This window comes from Anolis sagrei, chromosome 3 (assembly GCF_037176765.1).
Source record: "Anolis sagrei isolate rAnoSag1 chromosome 3, rAnoSag1.mat, whole genome shotgun sequence".
NCBI classification, from domain to species: Eukaryota; Metazoa; Chordata; class Lepidosauria; order Squamata; family Dactyloidae; genus Anolis; species Anolis sagrei.
The window spans coordinates 108,228,217-108,254,466 of NC_090023.1; the positions used below are offsets into that span (position 1 = coordinate 108,228,217).

General features: G+C 39.3%; 1 protein-coding gene across 2 annotated transcripts in view; it reads left to right on the top strand.

Annotated features, from left to right (window-relative positions):
• Nucleotides 1–26,250, top strand: part of GAS6 (growth arrest specific 6) — a 63,784-nt gene that overhangs the window by 16,302 nt on the left and 21,232 nt on the right. For both annotated transcript variants that reach the window (XM_060769665.2, XM_060769664.2), the window contains exons 3-7: nt 10,519–10,543; nt 11,487–11,549; nt 19,999–20,121; nt 20,758–20,880; nt 24,227–24,352. In XM_060769665.2, coding sequence (XP_060625648.2) covers nt 10,519–10,543; nt 11,487–11,549; nt 19,999–20,121; nt 20,758–20,880; nt 24,227–24,352 — 460 coding nt within the window. The remainder of the gene's footprint in view (nt 1–10,518; nt 10,544–11,486; nt 11,550–19,998; nt 20,122–20,757; nt 20,881–24,226; nt 24,353–26,250) is intronic.

Here is a 26,250-nt window from a genome sequence, read left to right on the forward strand (position 1 = left end):
TGCCCAGGGGATGCCTGGATGTGTTACCTTCCCGTGGAAGGTTTCTCTCATGTCCCCGCATGGGAAGCTGGAGCTGACAGATGCGAACTCACCCCGTTTCCCGGTTTCAAACCACTGACCTTCAGGTCAGCAGTTCAGCCAACACAAGGATTCAACTCATTGCACCACTGCAACTCCTTTCCTAGGAGATGTAGGTGGTGAGGCACCAGCACTCCCAGTATAGTGTCTAGATCCAGGGAAGTCATTTTACCCCTCTATTCTGCTTTGGTTAGATCACATCTGGAATACTGTGTCCAATTCTGGGCACCCCAGTTGAAGGGAGATGTTGACAAGCCCTATGAAGGCTGAGAGGAGGCATGATAGCCATTATAAGTATGTGAGAGGAAGTCATAGGGAGGAAGGAGCAAGCTTGTTTTCTGTTGTTTTCTGTTGCCTTGGAGACTAGGGCGTGAAACAATGGCTTCAAGAAGGTTTGAATGCAATTTTCCTGCTTCTTGGCAGTGGGTTGGACTGGATGGCCCATGAGGTCTCTTCCAACTTTATGATTCTATGATTTGGCACAGAAGGTGAAAGACGTAAAACTACCACTCCAAGATTCCATAGCATATGGCCATGACAGTTGAAGTGATATCAAATTGCATTAAGTCTATAGAGAAGATGCACCCAATGTCTCTGGATGTACCTCAGGACATCAGGATAACTTAATTGCTTAAGTTAGTTTGGCAGATTGCAGGAAAACTGATAGGTAAGGAAGGAGAAAAACCTAATGGTTGCTGGCCATGTACCAGAAGCATTCTCTCTTGACGTTTTGCTGCCTCTATGGCAGGCATCCTCAGAGGTTGTGAGGTTTCCAACTGGCCTCACGACCTCTGAGGATGCCTGCCATAGATGCAGGTGAAATGGCAGGAGAGAATGCTACTGGAACATGGCCATATCGCCCGAAAAACATACAGTAACCTAGTGATTCCAGCCATGAAAGCCTTCAACAATACAAAAACCTAATGATTGAAGAGTATTTCAGTAGCAATTTTAGATAACCACCTGTGATAGGTGGCCATGATCCAGCCAAAATGAAGTGTATTCATGTATTGATTTTAAATAGAAAAGCTAAAGATGTCCTTCACTGTCTCACACTAAAATCAAACATATCTCTATGGTTAATGGTAGCTGGAGAATATATTTACTTGGTCATTGGCCAAGGGAAATCTAAACATAGCAGCTGTATTTACCAATGTCGTTTCTTGCATTTCCCCCAATATGTTAAACATTTCTGTAATGGGCTCTTAATAGTGCCAGCATTGACTGAATGATAAATATAGTTGCACTTATTGACCCTTCTGCACTGAAAAGGCTGCTCACTGGCCAGGATAGTGAGATCACTTCTAATCATGGAAATATTTAGATATACATGACTATCTAAATGTTTATTAATATATTAGAGAATGAGGAAGGAATGTAATAGCGGTGAGGGAAAGGAGGCAGTGGAGAATTTGGAGAGTATAAAATGTCTGGTTATGTTGGTGGAATCATGTAGTCTAGACATAAATAAAATGTAACTTATTATGACAGCATATTTTGAAGTATAAATATACCAAATGTGGTTTTTAAAAGTATCCAAAAGATTTTAATATCTTTGGACGATTTTACTAAAAAAAAATCTTACATGGATCAATGGTTTTACACTGATGTTTTTAGGATCATCTGAGAATTAGAAGAGAATATAATACTAAGAAGATACGTTACTGAATGTATGAATATCTCTGGTTTGTCCAAGGAGAACAGATAAATATTTTGTTTTACTATGACGGCGCGAGTGGCACCACCTGTGTGTAGAACTTTAAAGTGCAAAGGTTTAAACTGTATAACATGCCCATAACTGCTTAGTTTGTAAATGTATAGTTGGATTGATTGGTTATTTATAGCTGTCAATCAATGTTGTTTGCACCAGATATATTGCTTCCTCAGCTCAATTGCTTGGCTCCACCTCTTCTTGGAGGAGGGCAGAGCTTTTCCTTCTCCATTCTACCATCAAACTTTCCATCAGATAAACATGAGAAAGAGACTTGGCTCTAAATGTTTACCTCTTAATTAAGTTACCTCTCATCACCAATTCTGAGGTTTTTATCTTTGGGTCTCATGCTTCATGTCCAGATCACCCTGGACAACGTTGAGGAGACCCAAGTGCCTTCAAACCGGTCCTTTGGCATCAAAAGGAAGACTCTGTGTCTTCAACATAGGCCATTGGACTGGGGGTTGTGTTTGTTCCGACTTTCACAGCCATTGAGAAAAGAGGGAATAGGAAAAGCTTCTCAGCTGCAAAATCTCCTTGGACCCAAGACAACCAAATAATGTATATTTCCTTTACCCCCTTTAAAACTTCCAGCTTACTGCCTTAAAGGGATAACTCTTTGTGAACAATAAAACCTATTTTGAGTTATCTACAGTGTTTTGGTCCTTGGGAGTTCCAGTTCTTTAAAGGAAGGCAAGAAGCAATCCACTGGGAGAAAGATGTCTTGTTTATGTCTCTTTCACTAAGAGTTATAGCCCCAAGCGCGACAGCATATTTACAGCTGCAAAGGTTGAATTTTAAATATGGTGGAAGGAGTTTTCATTAGTGAAGTAAAAATTCTAAAGTGGCTCCTTGATTTAATGCACTGCATCGCAGTTGAGTAGGAATAGCTCCCAAGCCTTCCCACCTCCTCTCCAAGTCTCTCATATAAAATTCAGCTAAATGTCAAGATCTACTACATCAAGGATTAACTTTCCCATTTGCTGGCCCCATTTTGGTAGCATGGCAAAGATGAAAACAGACATCATTTTTATTCAAAACACCACTACTTTGTATTGTTGAAGGCTTTCATGGCTGGAATCACTGAGTTGCTGTGAGTTTTCTGGGCTGTATGGCCATGTTCCAGAAGCATTCTCTTCTGACATTTCACCCACATCTATAGCAGGCATCCTCAGAGATTGTGATGTCTGTTGAAAACTAGGCAAGTGGGGTTTGATTTCAGACATATAAACCCCACTTTTCTAGTTTCCAGCAGACCTCACAACCACTGAGGATACCTACCATAGATGCAGGCAAAACGTCAGGAGAGAATTCCTCTGGAACATGACTATACGGCCCGGAAAATTCATGGCAATCCACCACTACTTTGCTCTGCTTTCCAGATTGCAACAGTACAGTAAAATTAGTAATAAAAAAGTAAAATTGAAGGCAGACTCTAAACCAGATTTACACAGTTCTTAGGGTCTTTAAACATACTAAATAATGGGGAAATGATAACATTCCAACAAAAGCAAATCTGTACTGAAATGCCTCTCTGTGTGTATGTGAGTGTGTGTATGTTTATGAAACAAAATTTGCATTCATTGAAACATCAGAAAGCAAAAGTATCTCAAATTCAGCCACCCATGTGAACAGTTTTGTATTTTGGAGTGTTTTGGAATTCCAGATAAGAAATAACCATCCTATGAAACGATATCTGGATCTATTTTCTAGTTTGAGTAAAGGATTGTCATCATTCCTCTCTTATCCCATATGTAGTATCATATTTAAAGGAGTTTTCCCCATGCTATCATTACTGGTGGATTCTGCTCATTGCATGTTGCATTAGAAACCAGCAAGTTTTCAATCTTGTCAAACATTTTATTAGTATTTGGGGATTATACATACACCATTAAATAACACCTGAGAATTCTAACACAAAGGAGCACACAAGTTGTCCATTCAGGTCACGTACATATCTGTCACAGTTACAAGAACCTTCCTAAAGTACCTCTCCAAAATCAACTTGAGAGGGAAGAGCAAAAATCAACATTCATATTTGCCTAATTAATACATTGATACCACAGTGCTTAAAAATTAAGGCCTTCTTAAACTATCAGTTAACGTCCCCATTAACATAATGTTGCACATCCTGCATTTCTAGTGAGATGGTAAGAATACGTTTAAAGTTTTCCAGTTATAAATAATTTCTAGGCAAATTGCCAAACACAAATAAGCAGTTACCAGCTTATGGAAAAGACATAAAAGAAAGGTTAGTAAACTCAGCTCTAACCAGCAGTGGTAGTGAAAAAGACAGACTTTTTTGACAACAGGGTTTGTTATTTTTTTGCTAGTGCAAGAAATGTGGTTATAACTTCTAGAAATCAGTTTCCTGTATCAAAACCAGACATTGTACATCTCTGAGGTAAGAATGAGGTCATACCATTTCGATTGGACATGAATCTGTATATCTGGTCATAGCCTAAGCTCTGGTGAAGAGTTGGGCTGTTATGTGCAGTGGTATGGCACTAAAGATGTTAATCAACCCTCCACGTTTTCTAGGATTAGGGGAACAGGGTCCCCATGAAAGTGAAACTCCTTCTCCCTCAGTGGCTGCCCCTCTACTCCGGAGTTCCCTTCTTCCCAGGGAAGCCAGAACTAACTGGAGTGCCGCATAGCGACACTCTTGCTCCCATCTCCATCACAAGTGCGACTTGTGGGGATGAAGGAGAGAGCCTTCTCCGTTGTGGCCCCTCAGCTTTGGAACTCGCTACCTAGTGAGATTAAGCAAGCCCCCACACTGGCAGCTTTTAAGAAAGTCCTAAAAATCTGGCTCTTCTGGCGTGCCTTTGATGAGTGAACACATATCCCCATATCATGTCCGTCCCAACTACAGTTCTGTCTTCATGACGCATTTTCCCTTGTCTTTAATGAAGGCCCAATCACACTGTTCGCCCCTTCTTAGCTCCCCCACAGACACATACTTCTCCATTTACTTATCTTACCCAGGGTTTTTTCAATCTTACTCTGTGCATTTGACCCACCCACCGTGCTTTTATTTTATGTCTTCGTCACAATATTTTGCATCTGTTTATTTCATTTTCTGTTATGTTATGTATTTTATTTTGATGTTATTATTTGCTGTTTATGTATTTTATTTTGTTGTACTGTAATTCTGGGCTTGGCCTCATGTCAGCTGCCCTGAGTCCCCTTTGGGGAGATGGTGGCAGGGTATAAACTTTATTATAGTAAGAGAACTACTCCCCTATTGCGGCAGCTCCACTGGCTGCCTACTTCCAGGCTAAATACAAAGTGCTAGTTATTGCCTATAAAGCCCTAAATGGTTCGGGCCCAGGCTATTTAACTAACCACATCTCCGCATATAAACCAACACTGGCACTGCGGTCAGCAGAGGAGGACCTGCTCTCAGTCCCACCCCTGTCTCAAGCACAGTTGGTGGGGATGAGAGAGGGGGCTTCTCCATGATCCTCCCCACCTCTGGAACTCCCTCCTCAAAGAAATAAAAATGGCTCCCTCTCTCCTCTCCTTTAAAAAAAACCTTTAAAACCCATCTTTGTACCCTAGCCTATGGAGAGGAGGAGGACTAGAACATCTTAATATGTAACCTTCTTTGGATACTGGAAACCCACCCTGGTACTGTTGGTTGTTATACATCATTATTTTATACGACATCTTCATCACCATTTTATACTTTTAAGGCACTTTAACTGTTTAGATCTTATCATTATGTAAATGTGTGTGACGAGGTTTATTTGTTTTGTTTGGTTAGGTATTATAAGTCTGTATTGATACTATTTTATTTATTTATTGTTTTGATTTGGTTTGTTTGTTTATTATGGCATTGAATGTTTGCCACTTTCTGCCTGGAAACTGGTCTGAGTCCCCTCGGGGAGATGGAGCAGGTTACAAATAAAGATGATGATGATGATGATGATGATGATGATGATGATGATGATGATTAGGGGTTAGTTCAAAGTTTAAAGGGTCCAAACCTTCAGATCTCTATTAACCCTTATATACATTGAGAATTATCAGCATGTCATGTACTCCAGGCCTGGTACGAGGTTGTGTCGTCTTGTCCCTGAGGTTGGATATATGATTTGGGGAGTCACAATATTTAATTTGGATACAAATTCCCTCTATAAGCAATTAGCTAGAGATGTAAGAAAATATCATTTCCCTTGCACAGAACGTACTTGTAACATGGTGTAAGAACGGAAAAAAGAGATGTAGCAGAAGTAGAATGGTGGATTTTTCTGGCAATATGTGCAGAAAAAAATGTTATAATCTTTAGTCATGTGTGAAATGCAGTAATTTATCTTAATAGGAGTTTAAATATTAATTGTGGGAGAATGTATGCCTGCAGAGATCAAAAGCCATGTGATTCTGGTCAGGGTTGGTACTTAACAGGTGATGTTGAGTACAGTTTTGTGTAAATAAAACTGACGGTGTTTTTTAAAAAACTTTCCTGCCATTGTAAAAACACATCATTGTTTTGTTTGTTGTGGTTCTAACTAAAAGAATTTCATTATATTTCCTATGGCAAGTTTTATCCCACAACAAGGAATTATTGGCAACCTTATACCTTGATGTTATAGAGTCTGAATAATGAATTTATCTGTTTACTTGTTAAGATTTATTTTAACATCGTCTTAAAATACAACCACAGAGAGCTGGCTTGTAAACTGAAGGCGGATTGCATACTAGCCTGAGGATGACTATTCAGCACACACTTCTCCAACCCAGAGCCCTCCAGATGTCTCCCAGTATCCACATACAGCAACTGGTCACGTCTTGAAAGCAGGGGGCTGGGAAGAATGGCATACAGAAATAAATTTTGACTTTTTTTTCTTTTTTGCTGCATGTCATATATAATCTTCATATGGATTTATGAAAGCTCTTGTTTTCTTTCTGACTGAGAAAAAAGATAAGGACACTGGGAGGATACAGAGGTTCTTCTTGACATTACAGAGGTGTACTTTTCCTGTGTGCAAGGCTGATGCTGGGACAGGGAGGGGCCTGTTAAGCTTTGTAGTGATCCCTCTGTGTGTGTGTGTAAGTGTCAGACTGATTCCTCTGTAAAGCACTCGAAAGCAAGTAACATGTGGGTGCATAGGTCTGCAAGGGGAAAAATTCTGTGACAATCCTAGATTTATTTTTATTGGGCATAAAGCTAACCTATGTGCATCTAGCTAATCACAAGAAGTTTAAAGTGATTTCTGAGACAACAACTATTGAGAATCAGACTGAAAGATTGGGCTCTCCGATAGTGGTTCCCATGCAAATGGAATTATGACTCTGCTCCAAGTTATAGTTTGTGTTTTAGAAAAGCCAGTCCACTTTGCTGCCCATCTAATTGGTTTAGTACCTTAGGCAGCATCTCCACTGAACAGTGATTTATCACCTCACTTCTGGCATTGTCCTGGAGGAGAATATCTCTCAGGTATATAGCTCACATGGCTGTTGCTTGTTCTGATGCTGATGGGTTTGGAAATTGTTCAGAAATACAAAAATGACATAAGCTTGATGGAAAATGAATGTCCATAAATATAATCCTAATTTTGGTATGGTGTTGTAATAATAGGTGTACATTAATGGGCCATTTTTCTAACAGCATACGCTTCAGTAATCTGTGGTTTGAATCAGACCATCAAGAGCGTAGTGTACGTAGTATACAGTATGCTTTTCACTAAACTGTGATTTGAACTATCACTTAAGTGCATCGCTTCAGCAATTAAGAGTACAATTTACACAAACAGAAATGAGTGTTCACAGTAATACTTTATAGAATTCCTCTTCCTTACTTCTCTATTGGAAGTTTGGAGCACTTTTGTGATCTGGCTGCATTGGCGGATTTTTAAAATTCCCTCCCTACTCCTCTGAATTTTGTACTAACTAAACCTGACGTATTCTACTGAACTTGAAAATCTGCTATGTTTGAGACGTTTTAGTGATCCAGATGAATAACCTACAAATGGTGTAGATCATACTATTGTAAATAAGAAGGTAGTCTGGTGATACAAATGGTTGTGAAGCTTCAAGGTCAAGCTGGTAAGCTTCTCCTGTTTCCTCTAAAATCTTTTGAAATCAGTTCCTAATCTCCCATACCATGTGTGAGTTAATATTTATATTTATAAAAGCTGTTCTATTAATTGTAGTGTTGTTCTGAATGACCTCTTATCAAAAGACAGAAAAAGCTTTCAGTTTATTTTTATAGTTGATCATTTTGATTTACTTCTAAGGATTTGGTCTAGCAAAAGATGTATAAACATTTAGTTTCATGTCATAACATATGAAAGGAATCTTGCTGAATATTCCTCTTGCATCAAAGAAGATAATTTGGTTTATCTATAGGACAAAACCACCTTTGTTCTGTGTGATGTTGCCACCTTGACCTTAACTAACTTTTTTTGCATAAAATGTAATTTGCTCTTGCTGCCAGTTTAATCCGTTCGGTATAAGCTGAACAGAAAGCCAATCCACTGAGCTTCAGAAACCTCAATAAATGGAAATGTCATTTGAAGGAAGAGACTGTTTCTAGCCCATTTTTATTCTTCCCCACCCTAATGAAAACAAAACTGCTTACATTTTGCTATAGATATTTCAAGCTTCAGACTAATGCCTTCAGAGCTTTCCATTTGGCTATATAGAACTATTCTTATTGAAATGGGTTATGGATTCAGTATAGCATGGTTAATAAAATGAGAAATAATCAGGCACCATAAATATTTCAAGTACAGATAAATTTAGAATTGTTTGGACCTTCATTTGTGGGCATTTCTCATGACCTTTGCCTTGGAGCTCCCTGTCCCATTTGACACCCTGAGGAAGTCCTTCCCATATTCCCATCCTGCTGTACTTTGCCACTATAGTGTGTGTGTACTCACTTCCTTCCCAACATGTAATTTCCTTTACTTTTGCAAACTGCCAACCTTGTGTACATACCTCATTTACCATTCTTTTCCTTCTCTTCTCTGACCATAAATCTACTTAGCAGACATTGAAAGCTAGAAGTTTCAAGTAGATCCCAAAACAACAAATTACATACTATTTGGTGATAATATTCATGTCTGGTCTGTTGTTCTTAATCTCTCTGGTTTGTTAGAAAGTATATGTAAGGTTCAAGGTATATTTGAAGTATTTATTGGGCTTAGCTATTGTTTCTATGAATGTTTTGAGAGTAAGCTTCTATTACAATGGCTCCCAGCTACTGAGAGGAACTCTGTCTGGAAGATAAGGCTTCTCTCTGTCCAAAGTTCCTTGTAAGACAGAATAGTTTAAATGTAATTGCTTGCTTGATCTGTGGTTTTATACTGTCAGTTTTATGGGGCATCTGATGGCGATGTTAGTAACCAGTCTGAGGTTTGTGTGTGTGTGAGTTCCAGTTTGATACTCCACTTTAAGATTTGGTATGGGAAAAGCCAGCCTAGTGTAATTATTTGAGCACTGGACTGCGACTCTGGAGACAAAGCTTCAAATCCTTGCTCGTCCATGGAAATCAACTGGGTGACCAGGGGCAAGTTACACTCTCAGTTTTAGAGGAAAGCAAAGGCAAACTAATTAATCAGATTAATTCACCAGAAACCAGGGTTGTCCAGAACGCTGTCTGGACAGCCCTCTTTTTATTGCAGAAGTTTCTGCAATAAAGGGGCTGTCTAGATCCACCCATAGAAATGTTTCTCTTTTTGCTGCTCTTGCTCCTGCAAGGTCCAGTCTTTTTTAAAGGCCAATCATGATGAAGCTCTTCAGTGGTGGTGGCTCCCTCTCATACACACATGCACCTATTTCTTCTTACACCCTTCCTGCCATGGAAGCAGGAAAAACAAGACAGTGATGGTGGAAACTCTTCTAGCGGGTCTAACCATGCTTCTACTGAGAAGGAGGTTGTCAGAGTTGTAAAGGGACTGGCTATTGCTTTTTTATATATAAATGATCTTTATTGAGTTTTTCAAAATGGATTTATAAAATTTATAAAATAAAAAAGGGGGAGAAGAAGAAGAGAAAAGGAAAAAAGAAAAAGAAAAAAAGCTATTGCTATTGCTTTGAATCTTTGCCAGACAATAAGAGGTGGGATTTCCCAGTCCTGCATCCCCTGTAGTTTCGTTCCAACTGATATTAAAGACTATAGCTTTGCCTCCCTTTCTCTCAATGTGGAGCTACTATAGCCATGTGGAGCTACTATAGCCTGCATCCCCTGTTGTTTCGTTCCAACTGATATTAAAGACTATAGCTTTGCCTCCCTTTCTCTCAGTGTGGAGCTACTATAGCCATGTTTTTCATACTCTTCTCACCTTCCTTCCATGGCAAAGACTGCTATGTGGAGGCCGGCAACCAGGATCCTTACCCTCTTCAGCCTGGCCTTACTGAACTGCCTACCACCACCAGGTTTTCTGGGTCTGCACAAGATTTTCAACCCAGGAAGATTTCATTTTCACATGGGCAACTAAAGCCTTCTTAGCCAATAGATCTCATGAATGATCAGCATGAGTCTGGCTATATATGCATTAAATACTCTTGTATATCTGTGGAGAATAACATCAGAATGAATTGGGGAAGAAGAGATACTTTGCCTCTGTTCCATCAGCGTGAGTCATAAATGCTCAAATTGTTGGAATTCAACTCCACACTGCCCAAGTCTGCAGTCCTCAAAATATATCTATTTTAATATTCATAAAACTGTAGATTAAAAAGATTTTTTGGTAATTCTGTTTGCTTTTTTCCTCCCACAGGACTATTTTTACCCGAAATACTTGGGTGAGTTATAGTTATACACTTTAAATACTTGGTACTGCTATTATGTTGTCCTTTTTTAGGAGCTCTGTCGCATAAGTGCAGCATAGGAATATGCATTTGTCTATGTTTAAACAGGATACATTGCTTCTCTCAAAAATAAAGTCAACACACACTTGAACAAGTGGCTGTAATTCAATGTGTGTGCCAAAAGTTCTGTCTTTGTAGTTTTAGTTTATTTTAGTTTCTGTTCCCCTCAAGTGAGGCTTACTAGTGTCTCTCTTACATCCTGCCTCCCTTTATTAGCCATTTTTAAAATTATGAAATGTTTTGTAAACTTGAGAAAGGGTGTAAATGGAAAGCAGCTTGCTTTGTAAGAAACTCACTTTGTTGGGAAGGATGTTAAAAGTCCAATTATAGTAACTATGTAAGTTGCTATTTACATAATTATAAAAGAATCCACTGGGTTGCAGCAAAAACAAATGCTGTCCATATTTTTAAAATGCACAGAAATGCACAATATACATGTATCCAAGGTCTTAAATGTTCTAATTTGAGAAACGGTTTGATTTTATCTTGATTTCAGCTCCAGGATATTTTGCTTGAACTTTACTTCCTGGTAGAGAAATGTATTTTCATAAGATATTCTATGTCTTGTAGCAAACTTTTTTAATGTGGTCACTTGAGTATCCCTAAATAGGAATAGTAAGATATAGGTCTACTCCTTCCAAATTGGTAATACTACTGCATTTAAACATAAAAACAAGTACATCTTAAGGAAACTGTTGTGTTTATCCAAATGCTGTTCAGCACCTTGGGATATTTCAACATTTGGTAGAAGAGTGATACTGCAAAACACATATTTGTGTCCTAGTGTTTTCCTAAATTAAAATAATTTTATACTGGGAGATTAGAGGTTATCTTGTTTTTGATTGCTAGCTTAATATTTTTGTGTTTTATTTTTCAGCATGTATTCGGAGGTATGGGTCGCCATACTCAAGAAATCCAGATTTCCATACATGTGTACATAGTAAGCTGTTTTCATATTTCATATTAGAAAAATATAGATAAAATACATTGCTTTTTAATCTGGTATAAATGAGAATTCATTCTAGTCCACATTTAGCTACATTTACACTTTTCCTTCTAATTTGTTCTGCTTCAGAAAACATGGAAGGTTTGCATTGTGTCAAATAAATGGTTCATTCTTACAAGATAAGTTCCAACAACTCTCAGGGCACATACACACTGTAGAAACAATGCAATTTCACACCACTGTAACTATCATGGCTCAATGTGATGTTGCCAGTACTCCTATTGGGACTTTTTCTTACAATGCCGCTATTCCAAGACTACCACATGATCACCAAAAGTGGAAACATACTGAGATGAGAGTGTCTGCTGTTCACATCTCTGCATTTTACAACTGCAACACATCGCCAATTCATGTTCCTTAATTTGTACTTCCACATAACCCTGTAATTCCATTCTCCTGCACTTCTGTTGCTCCATAATGTTAAAAATAATTTCCTTAAAGCAATTTCTCAATTTAAGATTACTTAAAAAATCAGATAAAACTTAAAATCCCAAAATTACAGCCTTGGGAATAATGGAGAATGTCACCCCCAAACATCATGCATCCCTCTCCTGCCAGAGATTTGCAACTCTGTGATATAACTGCAGAGCTAAAGGAAGAAAGCAAGGATGGAAATTCCTTTTTTACTTTTTCAAACCTCCTAACAAGAAAAAACCCCTTTCAGTTGCACTATTGTATGGCTCAGCTTCAGTATAAATCAACAGATTCATGCTATTTTGTAACAACACTGCTTGAATTTGGTTCTATTCCTGTCACTTTTGATTAGCATATAATTTATAATTTTCTAATTCGACATTATAGGAGATTTGCATTTGGGTGAAAGGATTTGAATAAAATATAATAGATTACTTTGAACTTGACTTTTCATTTGGCCTTTCTTTTCCATTGAAAGGAGTTAAATTATTTCTTGTTACTAAGCTAATAGAAACCCATAATGAAACTTTGCTTTGATCTCCCTATCCCTCTCCACTCCTCATCCAGAGTTTGAAAAACTATTTCAAAGCCTACAGAAGGTCTCTTTGGGAGTATAGTGGGAGTAAAGTACCATGAAAACAAATTATATTCTGTATGATTTTCCTATTTCTATTTTCACTGACTTTTCATCTCATGCCCACTTGCTCTCGTGTTCAGTATTATGGAGAATTGTACAAAGAAAGTGGCCCATCTGTGATACATCAGTGATACTCTTTGTTTCCTCATGTAAAAGATATAAAATAAAACATCAGTTTATTTACTTGACTAAATTAGTGTTAGCTTTTTAAACTTTAAAGTGGCTACTTTGCAAGAAAAGCATGAACATTTGGGTGGTTGCTGAAGGTAATATTTGCATTTTATTGCCATTCAGCCCCACTTTCAACATCACCATTCCCCATCATCATGAGTACAGGCATCAAAACTGGAGAACTGAATATTACCCATTAAGTGTCTGATAAAGTGGACTCCTTCTACTCCAGTGTAGCTCAAAGTGGGAGGCAATGGCCTGGTGCCAGTCTAGAAGCAATCCTGGTTAGTTTCCAGGAAAGAAAGAAATAATTCTTGCCAATGGACATAAATGTTTTGTCAGTCCCTGGCCAACTGGGGGAAAGAAAAGTAAGTACTAATTCCCCACATTAAATAGCATGGGAAGCGCTGCTCAGCTCTACTCTCCCCTTTCCATGTTATATTCACATTGCTAAAGGCAACCTATTCATTTGGAGATGATGTGGGATCTAGAATAGAAACCTTGCATTTTGTATCCAAGGTTATATCAGGGAAATAAGTTCTGAAGACCTGATTTAGAAATTGTAGAAATAGTAAGAATGGGATTGCTCGTTTGCTTGTGCTTTTTTTGCCAGAATACTTAAAACTGATGTATGTTATTATTCATGTCTCAAAACAAATCCTTGGAGGCCAGCAGGATGATCATTAGTTGGGTTGAAGAGTGTTGGTTCCTTGCTACATTTATGACCTAGAGGAAACAGCAAAAGTCACATAACATGCTTTCTTTTTTATTTGACATTTCATTTTTGCACTGTTAGTAAAGCATAATCATGCACTGTTTTCCCATGCGAAAAACACATTACAACACAGCATTATTCAAGTAAGTGCTGGCTTTGACAAGTTGGAAATAATAGCTTAATTTGACTTACCTTGACTGCAGCAGAGATATTTAGTTGCATTGACTGTCTTAAACTTGACAGTGTGGTGATTTCAAATGATTGAAACACCAAGGCAGCATTAGGGAAATAAATTAGTGTGAAACATTTATTTGTTGTGTGATGTAACTGTTCGACAGTCTGTCTCCATCTAGGTAACATAAACATTGTGTTGAATTGTGATGCATGTCTCTGGGATACAATGTTGCCTTTCAAGAGTGGGGGAAATGCTAATTTTTCTCATTACAGAATTACTGTAAGAAACTATTATTAATCGTAGCCCCCATCTAATAGGTGGAGCCTGTGATATGCGGAACTGTTCCCCATTATACAGTGTGGGAATTTATAATACAACATTAGAATCATAGGATCATTGTGTTGGAAGAGACCTCGAGGGCTATCCAGTCCAACATAGTGCCAAGAAGCAGGAAAATTGCATTCAAAGCACCCCTGACAGATGGCCATCCAGCCTCTGCTTAAAAGCCTCCAAAGAAGGAGCCTCCATCACATTCCAGGACAAAAAGTTCTATTGAAGAGTTGTTTGAAGAAGCCAATTCCTCTTTCAACTTTGGTGCTGTTGCATGTGGCTAGTACCATTTGACTATATTATAGAGTTGTAGGAAGCTACTATCAGTCTCCATGCACACACACAAACCCTGCCACCATGACAAATTGAGGAATACCTGTTGGACTACATAGTTGTGTGTTGTCAGTTACTTTTCCTTGCTTATGAGTATATAGCAGGAGTATTGAAAGTCATGCTAAGCATAGTTCATCTGTTATGTCAGCTCCACTGGCTGCCGATTCAGTTCCGAGCACAATTCAAGGTGCTGGTTTTGACCTACAAAACCCTTTATGGTTCCGGTCCAGCGTATCTGTCCGAACGTATCTTCCTCTATGTCCCATCTCGGAATCTGAGATCATCTGGGGAGGCCCTGCTCACGACCCCACCGCTATCACAAGTGAGGCTGGTGGGGACGAGGAGCAGGGCCTTCTCAGTGGTGGCCCCTCATCTGTGGAACTCACTCCCGGGGGAAATCAGGGCTTCAACTTCCCTCCTTGCCTTCAGGAGGAAGGTAAAGACGTGGCTCTGGGACCAGGCCTTTGGGCACCCTGACAATTAGACATGGAACCAGAATGATAGGACCAACAATGTGTGGAAAGTAGAACCTAACTATGAGTCGGTTAAACGCTGACCAGCAATGAGGTTTGTATTACTTTTATTGTTTTAATTGTTTTTACGGGTTCATGGCTATTCCTGCCGATAATATTGATTGTTTACGTTAATTGTTATCAGGGTTATAATTATTGTTGTTATTGATGTTATGTTTTTGATGTTATGTTTTTGTAATACAGGCATCGAATTGTGCCTTGTTTGTGTAAGCCGCCCTGAGTCCCCCCAGGTGAGAAGGGCGGGGTATAAGCAACCGTAATAAATAATAAATAAATCTGCAATTTGAGTGTAACAGCTTCTGGAGTTTACATTTTCAGGAGAGGATTTAAAAACATTTAAAACTAGGAAGTGGAAAAAGTACAATACCAAGTAATTTTTTTTCCACTCAAAAAAATCTGAAATAATCTTTGTCGGTTTACTGCAAAAAAAAAGTCCAAGATCTCTCGATTTTTCATAGAATCATTGAGTTGGAAGAGACCTTGTAGGCCATCCAGTCTAACGTCCTGCCAAGAAGCAGGAAAATCACATTCAAAGCACCCCTGACATGTGGCCATCCAGTCTCTGTTTAAAAGCCTCTAAAGAAGGAGCCTCCAACACACTCCGGGGCAGAGAGTTCCACTGCTGAACAGCTCTCACAGTCAGGAAGTTCTTCCTAGTGTTCAGGTGGAATCTCCTTTCCTGTAGTTTGAAGGCATTGTTCCATATCCTAGTCTCCAGGGCAGCAACAACAAAACTTTATTTATATACCACTCTATCTCCCTGGGGGGACTCAGAGTGGTTTCCAAGTAACATCATCAATACATACAAAGTAAACAACATAAACATAAAATTAACAAGACAATATAAACATACAAAATCACAATAGCACATATATATTTAAAATAATCCTGCCTGTTCAAGGCAATTTAAAAGGCCGAGCCAAGGCTAGTGCATTTTGTAGAGGGCCCGGGAAATTAGGTACAATGCTATAACAGGAAACAACAGTAATAGGTAAAGTCTATGGCTGTTCATTTCCGGGGCCTAATAGGAGAAAGTAAGGGCCCCCGGTGGCGCAGTGGGTTAAAGCACTGAGCTGCTGAGCTTGTTGATCGAAAGGTCGCAAGTTCGATTCCAGGGAGCGGCGTGAGCTTCCGCTGTCAGCCCTAGCTTCTGCCAACCTAGCAGTTCAAAAACATGCAAATGTGAGTAGATCAATAGGTACCGCTCCGGCGGGAAGGTAACAGCGCTCCATGCAGTCATGCCGGCCACATGACCTTGGAGGTGTCTACGGACAACGCTGGCTCTTCGGCTTAGAAATGGAGATGAGCACCACACCCCAGAGTCAGACATGACTGGACTTAATGTCAGGGGACTACCTTTACCTTTACCTTTAATAGGAGAAAGTAACCTGGGTAATTGGTAGAAAAAGATATGGTCATATTCAACAGTATCTGAGGCTGAGCTAGAACTAGTTGTTCTCAAAGGCTTGTTTAAACCACCAGATCTTCAGGCTCTTATGAAAGGGAGGGAGGGATGGGGCCTGTCTTATTTCTCTAGGAAGGGCATTCCAGAGGTGGGGGGGCACCACCGAGAAGGCCCTCTCATCCCCTCCAACCGTGCTTGTGATGGTGGTGGCAGTGAAAGGAGGGCCTCCCCAGAGCAGCAGAAAACAAGCTTGTGCCCTCCTCCCTATGACTTCCCCTCACATATTTATACACGTGAAGTAGCTGCCAGATCTTTCCTTCTAGTAAGAAAATAGGAAACACAATGTCAAAAGTAACCAAGATAACCCTATCTGCTGACAAACAAATTGCTGGCCTGATACCCATTTAGGTTTCTATTTTTGTTGCATTCTGCTGAGGAAACTATATGATTTCTTGGAAATGCAAGAGCATTTTGAAATTGTATGGATATTACTGCAAACCAGGGTTACAACGATACAGGCTGTTTGGTCAGTTACTGAAGTAGCCATGGGCCTTCTGTAAGACCAAACTCTGGATTTTTGTGACATAGGATTGTTCCCTGTTTACATAGCATTATACATGAAACCATAACAGAAATAGGGAAAGTGCTGTCCAGGGGACCACTCAAACGCCCAGAGACAAAAGATATTTTTTGAAGAAAGAAATGGCCATAAGGACTGCATGAACTATTTTGACTGGCTCCTGCTACAACATTTTAGACCCAGGGGAGATCATGTTTACTATTAGGAAATGGCCCAGACATGGCTTTGTGTAGCTTCTGCTTTAACGAAAAACTAAATAGGAATGATTGAGCAGCATGTTCTTTGGAATTTTGGTTTATCATGTGTAAATGCAATCAGGAACATTGTAGTAGAGTCTGAATAAAAATCAAGCAAGGTCTTTGCTATGGGCAAGGATCAGGTCTAGTTAAGAAAAGTGCTATGATCTCATAATGCAAGGATTGTTCTTAGCCACTGGGAATAATGATTAATGCTTAAAGGCTCAAGATTTTTCATGTAAACTGCATGAACCAAAAAAACTGGAAACGTATTTTGCTTCTTCATTTCAACTTGGTTGCTTTTCTCCTAGGCTTTTGCGCCCTCTCTTGTGTATAATTTTTCACTAGATTTCTCCTTTGGTAGTGGAAACGTATTTTGCTAGGCTTTTGCGCCCTCCTAGGCTTTTGCGCCCTCTCTTGTGATGGGTATTCCTGCACAATTGTCCTTTCTTTGAACTAACTAAAACAAAGGCTTTGTGGTTTGAGGCTAGTAGCGTGAAGGGGGAAGGGGTAGTATACAGAGTTACTAGAAGAATTGTTTGGTCGGTGGAATATCTAGGAGTGAGAGATGCTAGGAGAGATAAGTGCAGTGTCATTTGGAAGGCTGCGTCTCTGGTAATGGCTATGATACCATATACTTGTGTGTGTAGGCATACATATCTCTGTGTAACCTTCACTTCACTTTATTTCTTAATTAGTCACTTTTTCCAGCAAGGTGCTCCGAGCTACTTACAGTCTAAAATATCATTTAAACAATATAAAAACATTCAACATAAAAACATTCAACAGTGACTATTTGGCAAATTAGATCTGATTACTTAAATGCACAATCAAACAGCCAAGTCTTGAGTGCCTTTACAAAAGGTCGCAACTCCGACATTGCTCTAATGTATAGAGGCAATGAGTTCCACAGAATTGGAGCATAGGTCGAAAAAGCTCTACGCCTTGTAGCTTCCAGGTGTTCCTCCCTAGGGCCTGGTATATATATATTTATTTATTTATTTATTTATTTATTTATTTATTTATTTACAGTTCTTATATTCCGCCCTTCTCACCCCGCAGGGGACTCAGGGCGGATTACAGTAAACACATATATGGCAAACATTCAATGCCAGTTTGACAAACAACATTTAACAGACAAAGGCTATTTAACTTTTTTTTCTGGCCGCCAGGGGAGCTGCTGTTTTTCATCGTCCATCAACGACACCGATGAAGTTCTTCCGCATTCCACATTCCCCGGAGTCTTCTTTCTTTATGGCCTCATAAATTAATTAAATTTAGCCTCCCACACAAGGTGGTCCCTTATTTTCCTACTTGACAGATGCAACTGTCTTTCGGGTTGCAAAGGTCGACAACGGGCTACACAATGGCTGGACACCCACTCCAGCCCAGGCTGGCTTCGAACTCATGACCTTTTGGTCAGAGTGATCTTAATGCAGCTGACACTCAGCCAGCTGCGCCACAACCTGAAGATGTGCTTTTGTGGAGTCCATTTGGAGATGCTGCTATGCTTAGTGTGAAATGTGGATAAATTAACTGGGCTTTTTTTGCACCTTTATAAAGGTTGTATGCTCAGTATCATGCATGTCCCGTTTCAACTCTGTCTTTCATCCACTGATTTAATCAGTTGTTTAACTGGCAAGCGTAGGTGTAAAATCCAACCCTTGTGGCACCTTTTAAATGGAAAATGCTACTTCAGACCCTTAGTACTTAAAATACTACAATGGGGTCTCCATTTGTTCAAGTTTAATTTTCACAAGTTTGATAATTCACAGATTTGATAGGTTCGCTCTAGGAATCTCTAGGTCCCCTAGCATTTCTGTGGTTAATGTCACTGTGGAAGGGGTCATGCGGTCGTGGCCTGTAGTCCTATAGCATTGCAAGTCACTGTGTTCATTATTCATTACTTATCACAAGTCATCTGAATTTGCTGGTCTCTCCATTACTAACCATTTTCATCCTATTCCCACAAGTGAGTGAATTGTCTACCCTCTTCCCCCCTTTTTAAAAGGGTCTTAGTTTGACATTGCAAAGGATCAAACTCTCATGTTTAAAAAGGATAGAAAAAACAGAAAATCTTGCTATTAAAAGCAAAAAAAAAGCAATCTACTGGAGTAGCAATATTTTTAGTTTTACATTTTAAAAAAAATCTGAAAAAGATTGAGTGACTGCATTATAGCAGAGTACTGGGGACTCACTGCTGGTTAGGACTGTTTTTTGGACTGTTTATGATGTTTGGGGGAGGGGGGGCTGGTGGTGCAATGGATCAATCAATCAATCAAAGCATTTATTTCAGTCATAGACCAGCACAGGAAATAAAAGTCACAGTTTCATATGAACTTGGTACGTTTAGTACATTTAAAATATAAATATAAATACTGAAGCACAATAGAGGGTTAAACCACTGAGCTGCTGAACTTACTGACCAAAAGGTCGGTAGTTTGAATCCGGGGAGTGGTGTGAGCTCCTGCTGTTAGCTCCAGCTTCTAGTAACCTAGCAGTTTGAAAACATGCAAATGTGAATAGATCAATAGGCACTGCTCTGACAGGAAGGGAAGGTGCTCCATGCAGTCATGCCAACCACATGACCTTGGAGGCATCTGTGGACAATGCTGATTCTTCAGCTTAGAAATGGAGATGAGCACCATCCCCCAGCATTTTTCTTTCTTTCAAGAGGAAGTATTCCCCAGGACAGAGATTTCAGATACTAGTTTGTCAGATGTGTACTTTCTCTGTAATTGGACAAATGGCTGACAAACCTTCATTGTCTGGTGATGCAATGCCACCACTTTTCTTTTGTGGACTATATGGTAATAGAAGGATAATTGTTTTCTATAATCTATGATCCCTCCAGATTTGCCAAACCAATGTTCACCTAGTCCCTGCCATGGAGATGGCACTGTATCATGTGAAGACCTGAAAGGTGCATATCTCTGCCAATGCAAACCAGGCTGGCATGGAGACAGATGTGAAAAAGGTAAGTCTGGTCCTGTGCTTTCCATGTTTCTTTCTTCCTGAAAAATGAGATGCAAGAAGGTTTAGCTCAGCAGTAGAGTATGTTCCTTGCAGACAAAGGTCATGGGTTAATTCTGTGGTGTCTCCAGATATGGCTCGGAAAAGATTGCTATCTGAAGGATCATTGCCAGTCATTGTAAAGGCAATACTGAGGAAGATGTACCGTTATCCAAGTTTGTGGATCGACATGTTGCAACAGGAAGAACAGAAGGCCATGCTGGAAAAGATCTGATTTGTACATTGCTTATTGCTTTGTCTTATTTAAAAACACTTCTCGGGGGAAGTGAATTGGGAGTGTCTTAGGAATAATTTATTGGCTGACCTGTAATAGGTGTAATAATGGTTTGCTCATAAGATCTTTATTAAGTGTTTTTTTTCATCTAAGATTCATGCCTATACTTGTTCTCCTTTTTCTCCTGTAATATAATACCAAATTGAGGATAAAAACAGAATTAATTAAATTAGTATGTATTTTTTGAATTTATGACATGGAAATTGAAATTAGTGATCAGTGAAAGAGAAAGAAGGAACAGGAGGGTTACTTTCTTCTTAATGTGATATGAGTTTGAATACTCAGTTAGTTTTTCTCTATTTTCAGATATTAATGAATGTTCAAGCCAGAATGGTGGCTGTAAACACATTTGCTACAACAAGCTAGGCAGCTATCGTTGCTCTTGCTACAATGGATATGCTCTGAAAAGTGACAATAAATCTTGTGAAGGTAAATCATGAAACAATCTACAAGATTGCTGGATACTATTTGACTCTGCATTTGACACTGTTTTGACAATAATATCTGGCTTTTCTCCCTCTGTTTTGTGCTGCATATGATTATACCCAGGCCTGTAGCGAGGGGGTGGTTTTAGGGGTTCAAACCCCCCCCCCCCGAAATGTTTCAGATTTTTTTTAAAAATCTGGTTTACTCATGAATTTTAATTGGTTAACCAAATCCCCATGCTAAGTCTATGAGATGCAAAAAATTAAGAGTCCCTCCAGAACTGTAAGCACTATCTCAAGCAAATATTGACAATTTATTCACATTGTCATTACTTGCAGCAATAGCCGATGTAATGAAGCAACCAAGTTGGGGGTGTGTGAGTTGCTCTCATTAAGGAGGCCAGACTTGGTGGAGGTGGTTGACAAGGGTGGAGCTGCAGGCTATGGAAGGTTGCTCTGCCCCCTGCTGTGCTCTTTGCTTCAGCGTAAGCTAGGAGGCAGGTTTCAAACACCCCCCCCCCCCCAAATTTTCAACCCTCCCCAAAATTTTCAAAACCCCCCCCAAAAATTTCAACCCCCCTCCCCCCGAAATTGTCAACCCTCCCCGAATTTTTTTTTCTGGCTACGGCCCTGATTATACCCTTTCTAATCTGAGACAAACTGTATAGTTTTCTGGTTTGGACAAAATGACAAATGAGCACTTATGTCAAACCAAGCAGGAGGCAGGGAATTCCCACAGCCTTGTGCAGGAGTGAGACAGAAGGATCAGATATACTGCCTGAAGCATCCTGAAGAACTGGGCTTCCTTTGTTCACTAGAGATAATAATCCACAGATCTTTCTGCATAGCTTCCATGCACATTCACAGGCCTATTGGACAAATGCCATTGGAACGAAGGAAAGTGGTATATCAATGCTATATAAACATTACTTCCACTATTATAAATGGGTTGCCATGCTATTCTGCAAGATTAGGAAATGAATCTTGAACACACTATCAGAAATAGATTAATTTGCATCTCATATAGCAGACTCTGATCCATGGCATATCAAACAACAGCTGTATTCATCTTGAAGATGCAATAAGACACTTTGCTTTCATTATTAGCATGTTACCACAGCATGCTAAACAGATCTGATGCTAATGCTTATTATTTTCTTACCACTATAGTGTAAGATTTCAGTATGAAATGCCAGGAATGCATGCCCAGGCATGTCTGTAGCGACACCACAACCATTCAGCACCATAGCAAAGTGATGATTCACAAAAGATTTTTGCATTGGATTGTGCCAAATTGCCTGGCGTCTCTTAAACTGCAAAGTAGGACCTGGCAGAGTGGGATGTAATTCATTTGTTTTTAGTCTTGCTATAATGGATTGTATTAAAGCATATCATACAGTGAGATTTGGAAACTTGTGGATCTTTGTAGTCATTCTTGTGTTGGTAAGAATCTGTATTAATTATAAATGCTGAAGAAATGTTCTAGTGACAAGGTGATGGTAGCCCAATAATTGAAACATTGATATTTCTTTCCTGTTAATGGCTTCAGGGTTTTTACTTCAAAAAAGAATATGTTGCAAACAGCAATAATTGTTTCTCCTGTATACTGAAACACTTCCCTCCATATGATAATATTGCTGAATTAAAAGGCAAAGAGAGAACAGAAAGGCAAGTCAGCGAGGGAATATTTTCCCATATAACACTTATCTACTGCAAATTGCTTTTTGGAAATCTGGTAACATAAATGAGGAAGCTTCAACCTGGGATTTGAACTGCAATTTTGGAAAGCCTTCGAAACTGCATTCTAGCACTGGGTAGGGCTAAGGCAGGACCGAGGCAAAATCACATACTTCTAGTCATGCAATGTACCGCTGAATAGTATGTTGTCAGGGCAAAGGCCCAGTATGAGAGCTTCTTGGGTGGCCATTAGAACTTGATTCTCAAAAAATTGAATTCACTTTAATATTAATGCTGTTCCTAGGCTTCAGTCCAGTGATTCTTTGTTTATGCATTTCAATTGAACCCAGACTGGACATCTTGTATTGTAATTGTTACACCCTATAGGCCAAAGACTGGGAATTTGATTTGTTCACTGTGTCCAGCCAGTTAATACTAGTGATATTTGATAGGAGGCAAATCTGTGCTGGATGTTTCTAGGTCCTCAGGAGCTAGGTAAGACAGAAAACTTTTGTAATAGCCTCTGTATTTGGGCGGAAGGCTTTTAAAGGTTTAAGTATTTGTTTGTTTTATTTATATCTAGATATTTTTGCAAAAAGATCCCATTTTATTTTGATAACTTTGCAAGGTAAATTGGAGAAGGAGTACTAATTGTTCCACAGTGGGCCTATGTCTGAGATAGGATGTTCCTCCTTCATGGTGTCTGTGAAATGAGCACATGTGGTACAATTACTATCACATGTGCTAATTTTACAGATCGCCACTTGAAAGAAACATGGTTAGAGTAAGCAACCACTCCTTCTCCTTCATGGTATCTGTGAAATTTGAACTGCAATTTTGGAAAGCCTTAGAAACTGCATTCTAGCACTGGGTAGAATGAAATGAGTGCATGTGGTAGTAACTGTGCCACATATACTAATTTCACAGATCACCACTCGAAGAAACATGATTACAGGTAAGCAACCACTCCTTCTACTGAAAGAATCCTTCTGCAGGCAGGATTATTTCTTTCAGCAGAACCAGGAAAGAGGCAATTATGTTTCACGCATATAGGTTCCATAAACAGAATAACCCTCTTGTACACAGATTCATCTACCCATGTTCCAAAGAGTTCTGCCATCACTGTCCCAAAAGTGTTTCCGGACCTCTCTAGGTCCTCCAGTTTCAGCCCAAGTATAGTCAAAACATGGGTTTCACTATTTTCCAGGGTTTCAGGTATCCATGGAGGGTCTTGGAACATATCGTCCACTAATACAGGGATTGTGTCATATTCTCAAAATGTACTCCAAGGAGCTGGGAAACTACACATCCAGGTATATAATTCCAAGTGAAACTATAAATATATAAGCCCATGATGCATTAAAAGATCGCGTAATCTTTTTATTCAAAAGTTATATTCCCCTCCCTTTCACATTTAGAAAGAAATGTTTCTGCTTTTAATACTTTTGTTGTTTTTGTCCAGAAGTGCCTTGTGACTTACAGGATGTCAGCCATCCAATTTTGAGGAAAGCTGAAGTCATTTCCTGCTTTTATTATTTAATTGTAATTGCAACAATGGAATGAGAATTGACTGTGGACCTAGATGTGACTTGGGAGAAACAGATGCTAAAGCAATGTTGATATTCTGACTGATGTTGATAAGACTTATCTTTTGCTTCCCCGCCTTCCCCCAGATATAGATGAATGCACAGTATCGGCAGACATCTGTGGAGAAGCTCAGTGTAAAAATTTGATAAGCTCTTATATGTGTGTTTGCGATGCTGGCTACAAGTATGATGATGTAAGAAAGGTTTGCCAAGGTTAGTTGATGGGATTATTTTTGTAAGTATAATTCTAATACTTGATATATTTGATTGTTGCCCTAAAGAGGTTCTGCTCATTTCCTCATTATTTAATCTTCTAGAGAGCAACTCATTTTTGAATAGTGACATTTAAAAAATAATGGTAAACCTGAAAAGCTTGGTGGATCAGACCATCTGATCCACCTACAGTGTCCAATCAGATGCTTTCTTGAAGTGGGGCGGGATTGGACTATAAATCTCAGGATCCCTTAGGCTATGCATCTATTGCAAGAAAGTTTTAACAATTCGAAGCTCTGATTCAGGTGAAGGATACCTTTGAACCTGAAGACTACATATAGTTACCATGAACAGCATATAAAATTAGTTGGAGTCATACAGTTACAGTTAGCAATTTATCGTAATGACTACAACTTAGGGAGTGTATACAATGTAGCATTTGACATGACTTTAACCATTATGGCTCAATGCCATGGACTACTAGGAGTGGTAGTTTTACAAAGTCATTACCCTTCTCTGCCAAAAAGTGCTGTTGCCTCACCAAACTACAAATCCCAAGATAATAATAATAATAATAATAATAACTTTATTTGTACCTCGCTACCATCTCCCAAGGGACTCAGTGCAGCTTACATGAGGCCGAGCCCACAATACAACAATAAACAATAACAGCAATAATACAAAAACAATACAAAAACTCTTAAGCAAAATAAGCAAAAACATTAACAGTAACACGATGCATTTATTGCATTGCTAGTGGTCTCAAACTGCATTAATTCTCCTGTGTGCATGAGTTCTTACTTTAAGCAGATAGATTTTTTAAATTGAATCATACTTGATAAAAGACACAAGTTTTATAATCAGCAAGGTTTCGGGTTAGAAATCAGCAGGGCAATTAATATGGTAATTTTGTGAGCTGTTGCGAGTTAATGTAGGAATTGGAAGGCCCTGTGCTGAGACAGGAAGAAGAGCCACATCAAGTCGCTGGATTGAGATACCATGAAATGGCTGAAAATATTTAGTTGCTCTGTTCATTTTTGAACAATATGAACTTACAGTATGAACATTGTTCCTGTGAGACAGATACACAGAGTTTTAAGTTATCTACTTTTCACAAAATTTAGGCAGTCCCTGAGTTACGAACATTTGACTTACAAATGACTCATAGTTAAGAATGGGCGTGAGACAATAGGAAGTGAAAGAAATCTCCCCCAGAAAGGGAAATTCACTGTTTTCACTGTAAATGCAGGAACTAGGAGTTGGATACTACTTAGTACACTATGCAGAAAATCTCAAAAATACTTCTCTTCCTTCCTGGAAGTAAAATTACATTTTGATTTGGGGGAGTGTGTGTAGGAGGTTGCAGCTCTTCCTAAGGCAGCAAAATGTTTTGGACTAGCTTTGCTTATTTAGTCACCAAAAGTGATAATCCCTGCCTTAGATTATTTGGCCTTACTTCATTTGTTTATGGCAGGAACTGAGTAAATGATCTCGGGGGGCTGCATCCAGCCTATAGGCCATAGTTTGGGAACCTCTGTCCTAATTCATAGAATTGGATTACATCGGATATGGTGTGACTCTCTTCAGATGGATTTACACTGACCTGTTATCGTGGGGCCGATCTGGTGAGGTGTGTGCTGGTTCGGCACTGAGATGGTTTATACAGCCATCCTCCCAGCTGCTGCAGAGATGAGAAGGAATCCCAACACTCCAGTGGCACTGCTTGACACCCACCCTTACCATCTCCTGCCATTCTCCATATCTCTGACTATAACATAGGTCCTGCTTGTCATTAGTCACCTTCAGTGAAGTTGGCCAGGGAGAGGGAGGGAAGGAGGAACCTTCACCTTCTCTTCATCCTCCCTTTTCCAATAACCCTGTCATACTAGCCAACATCA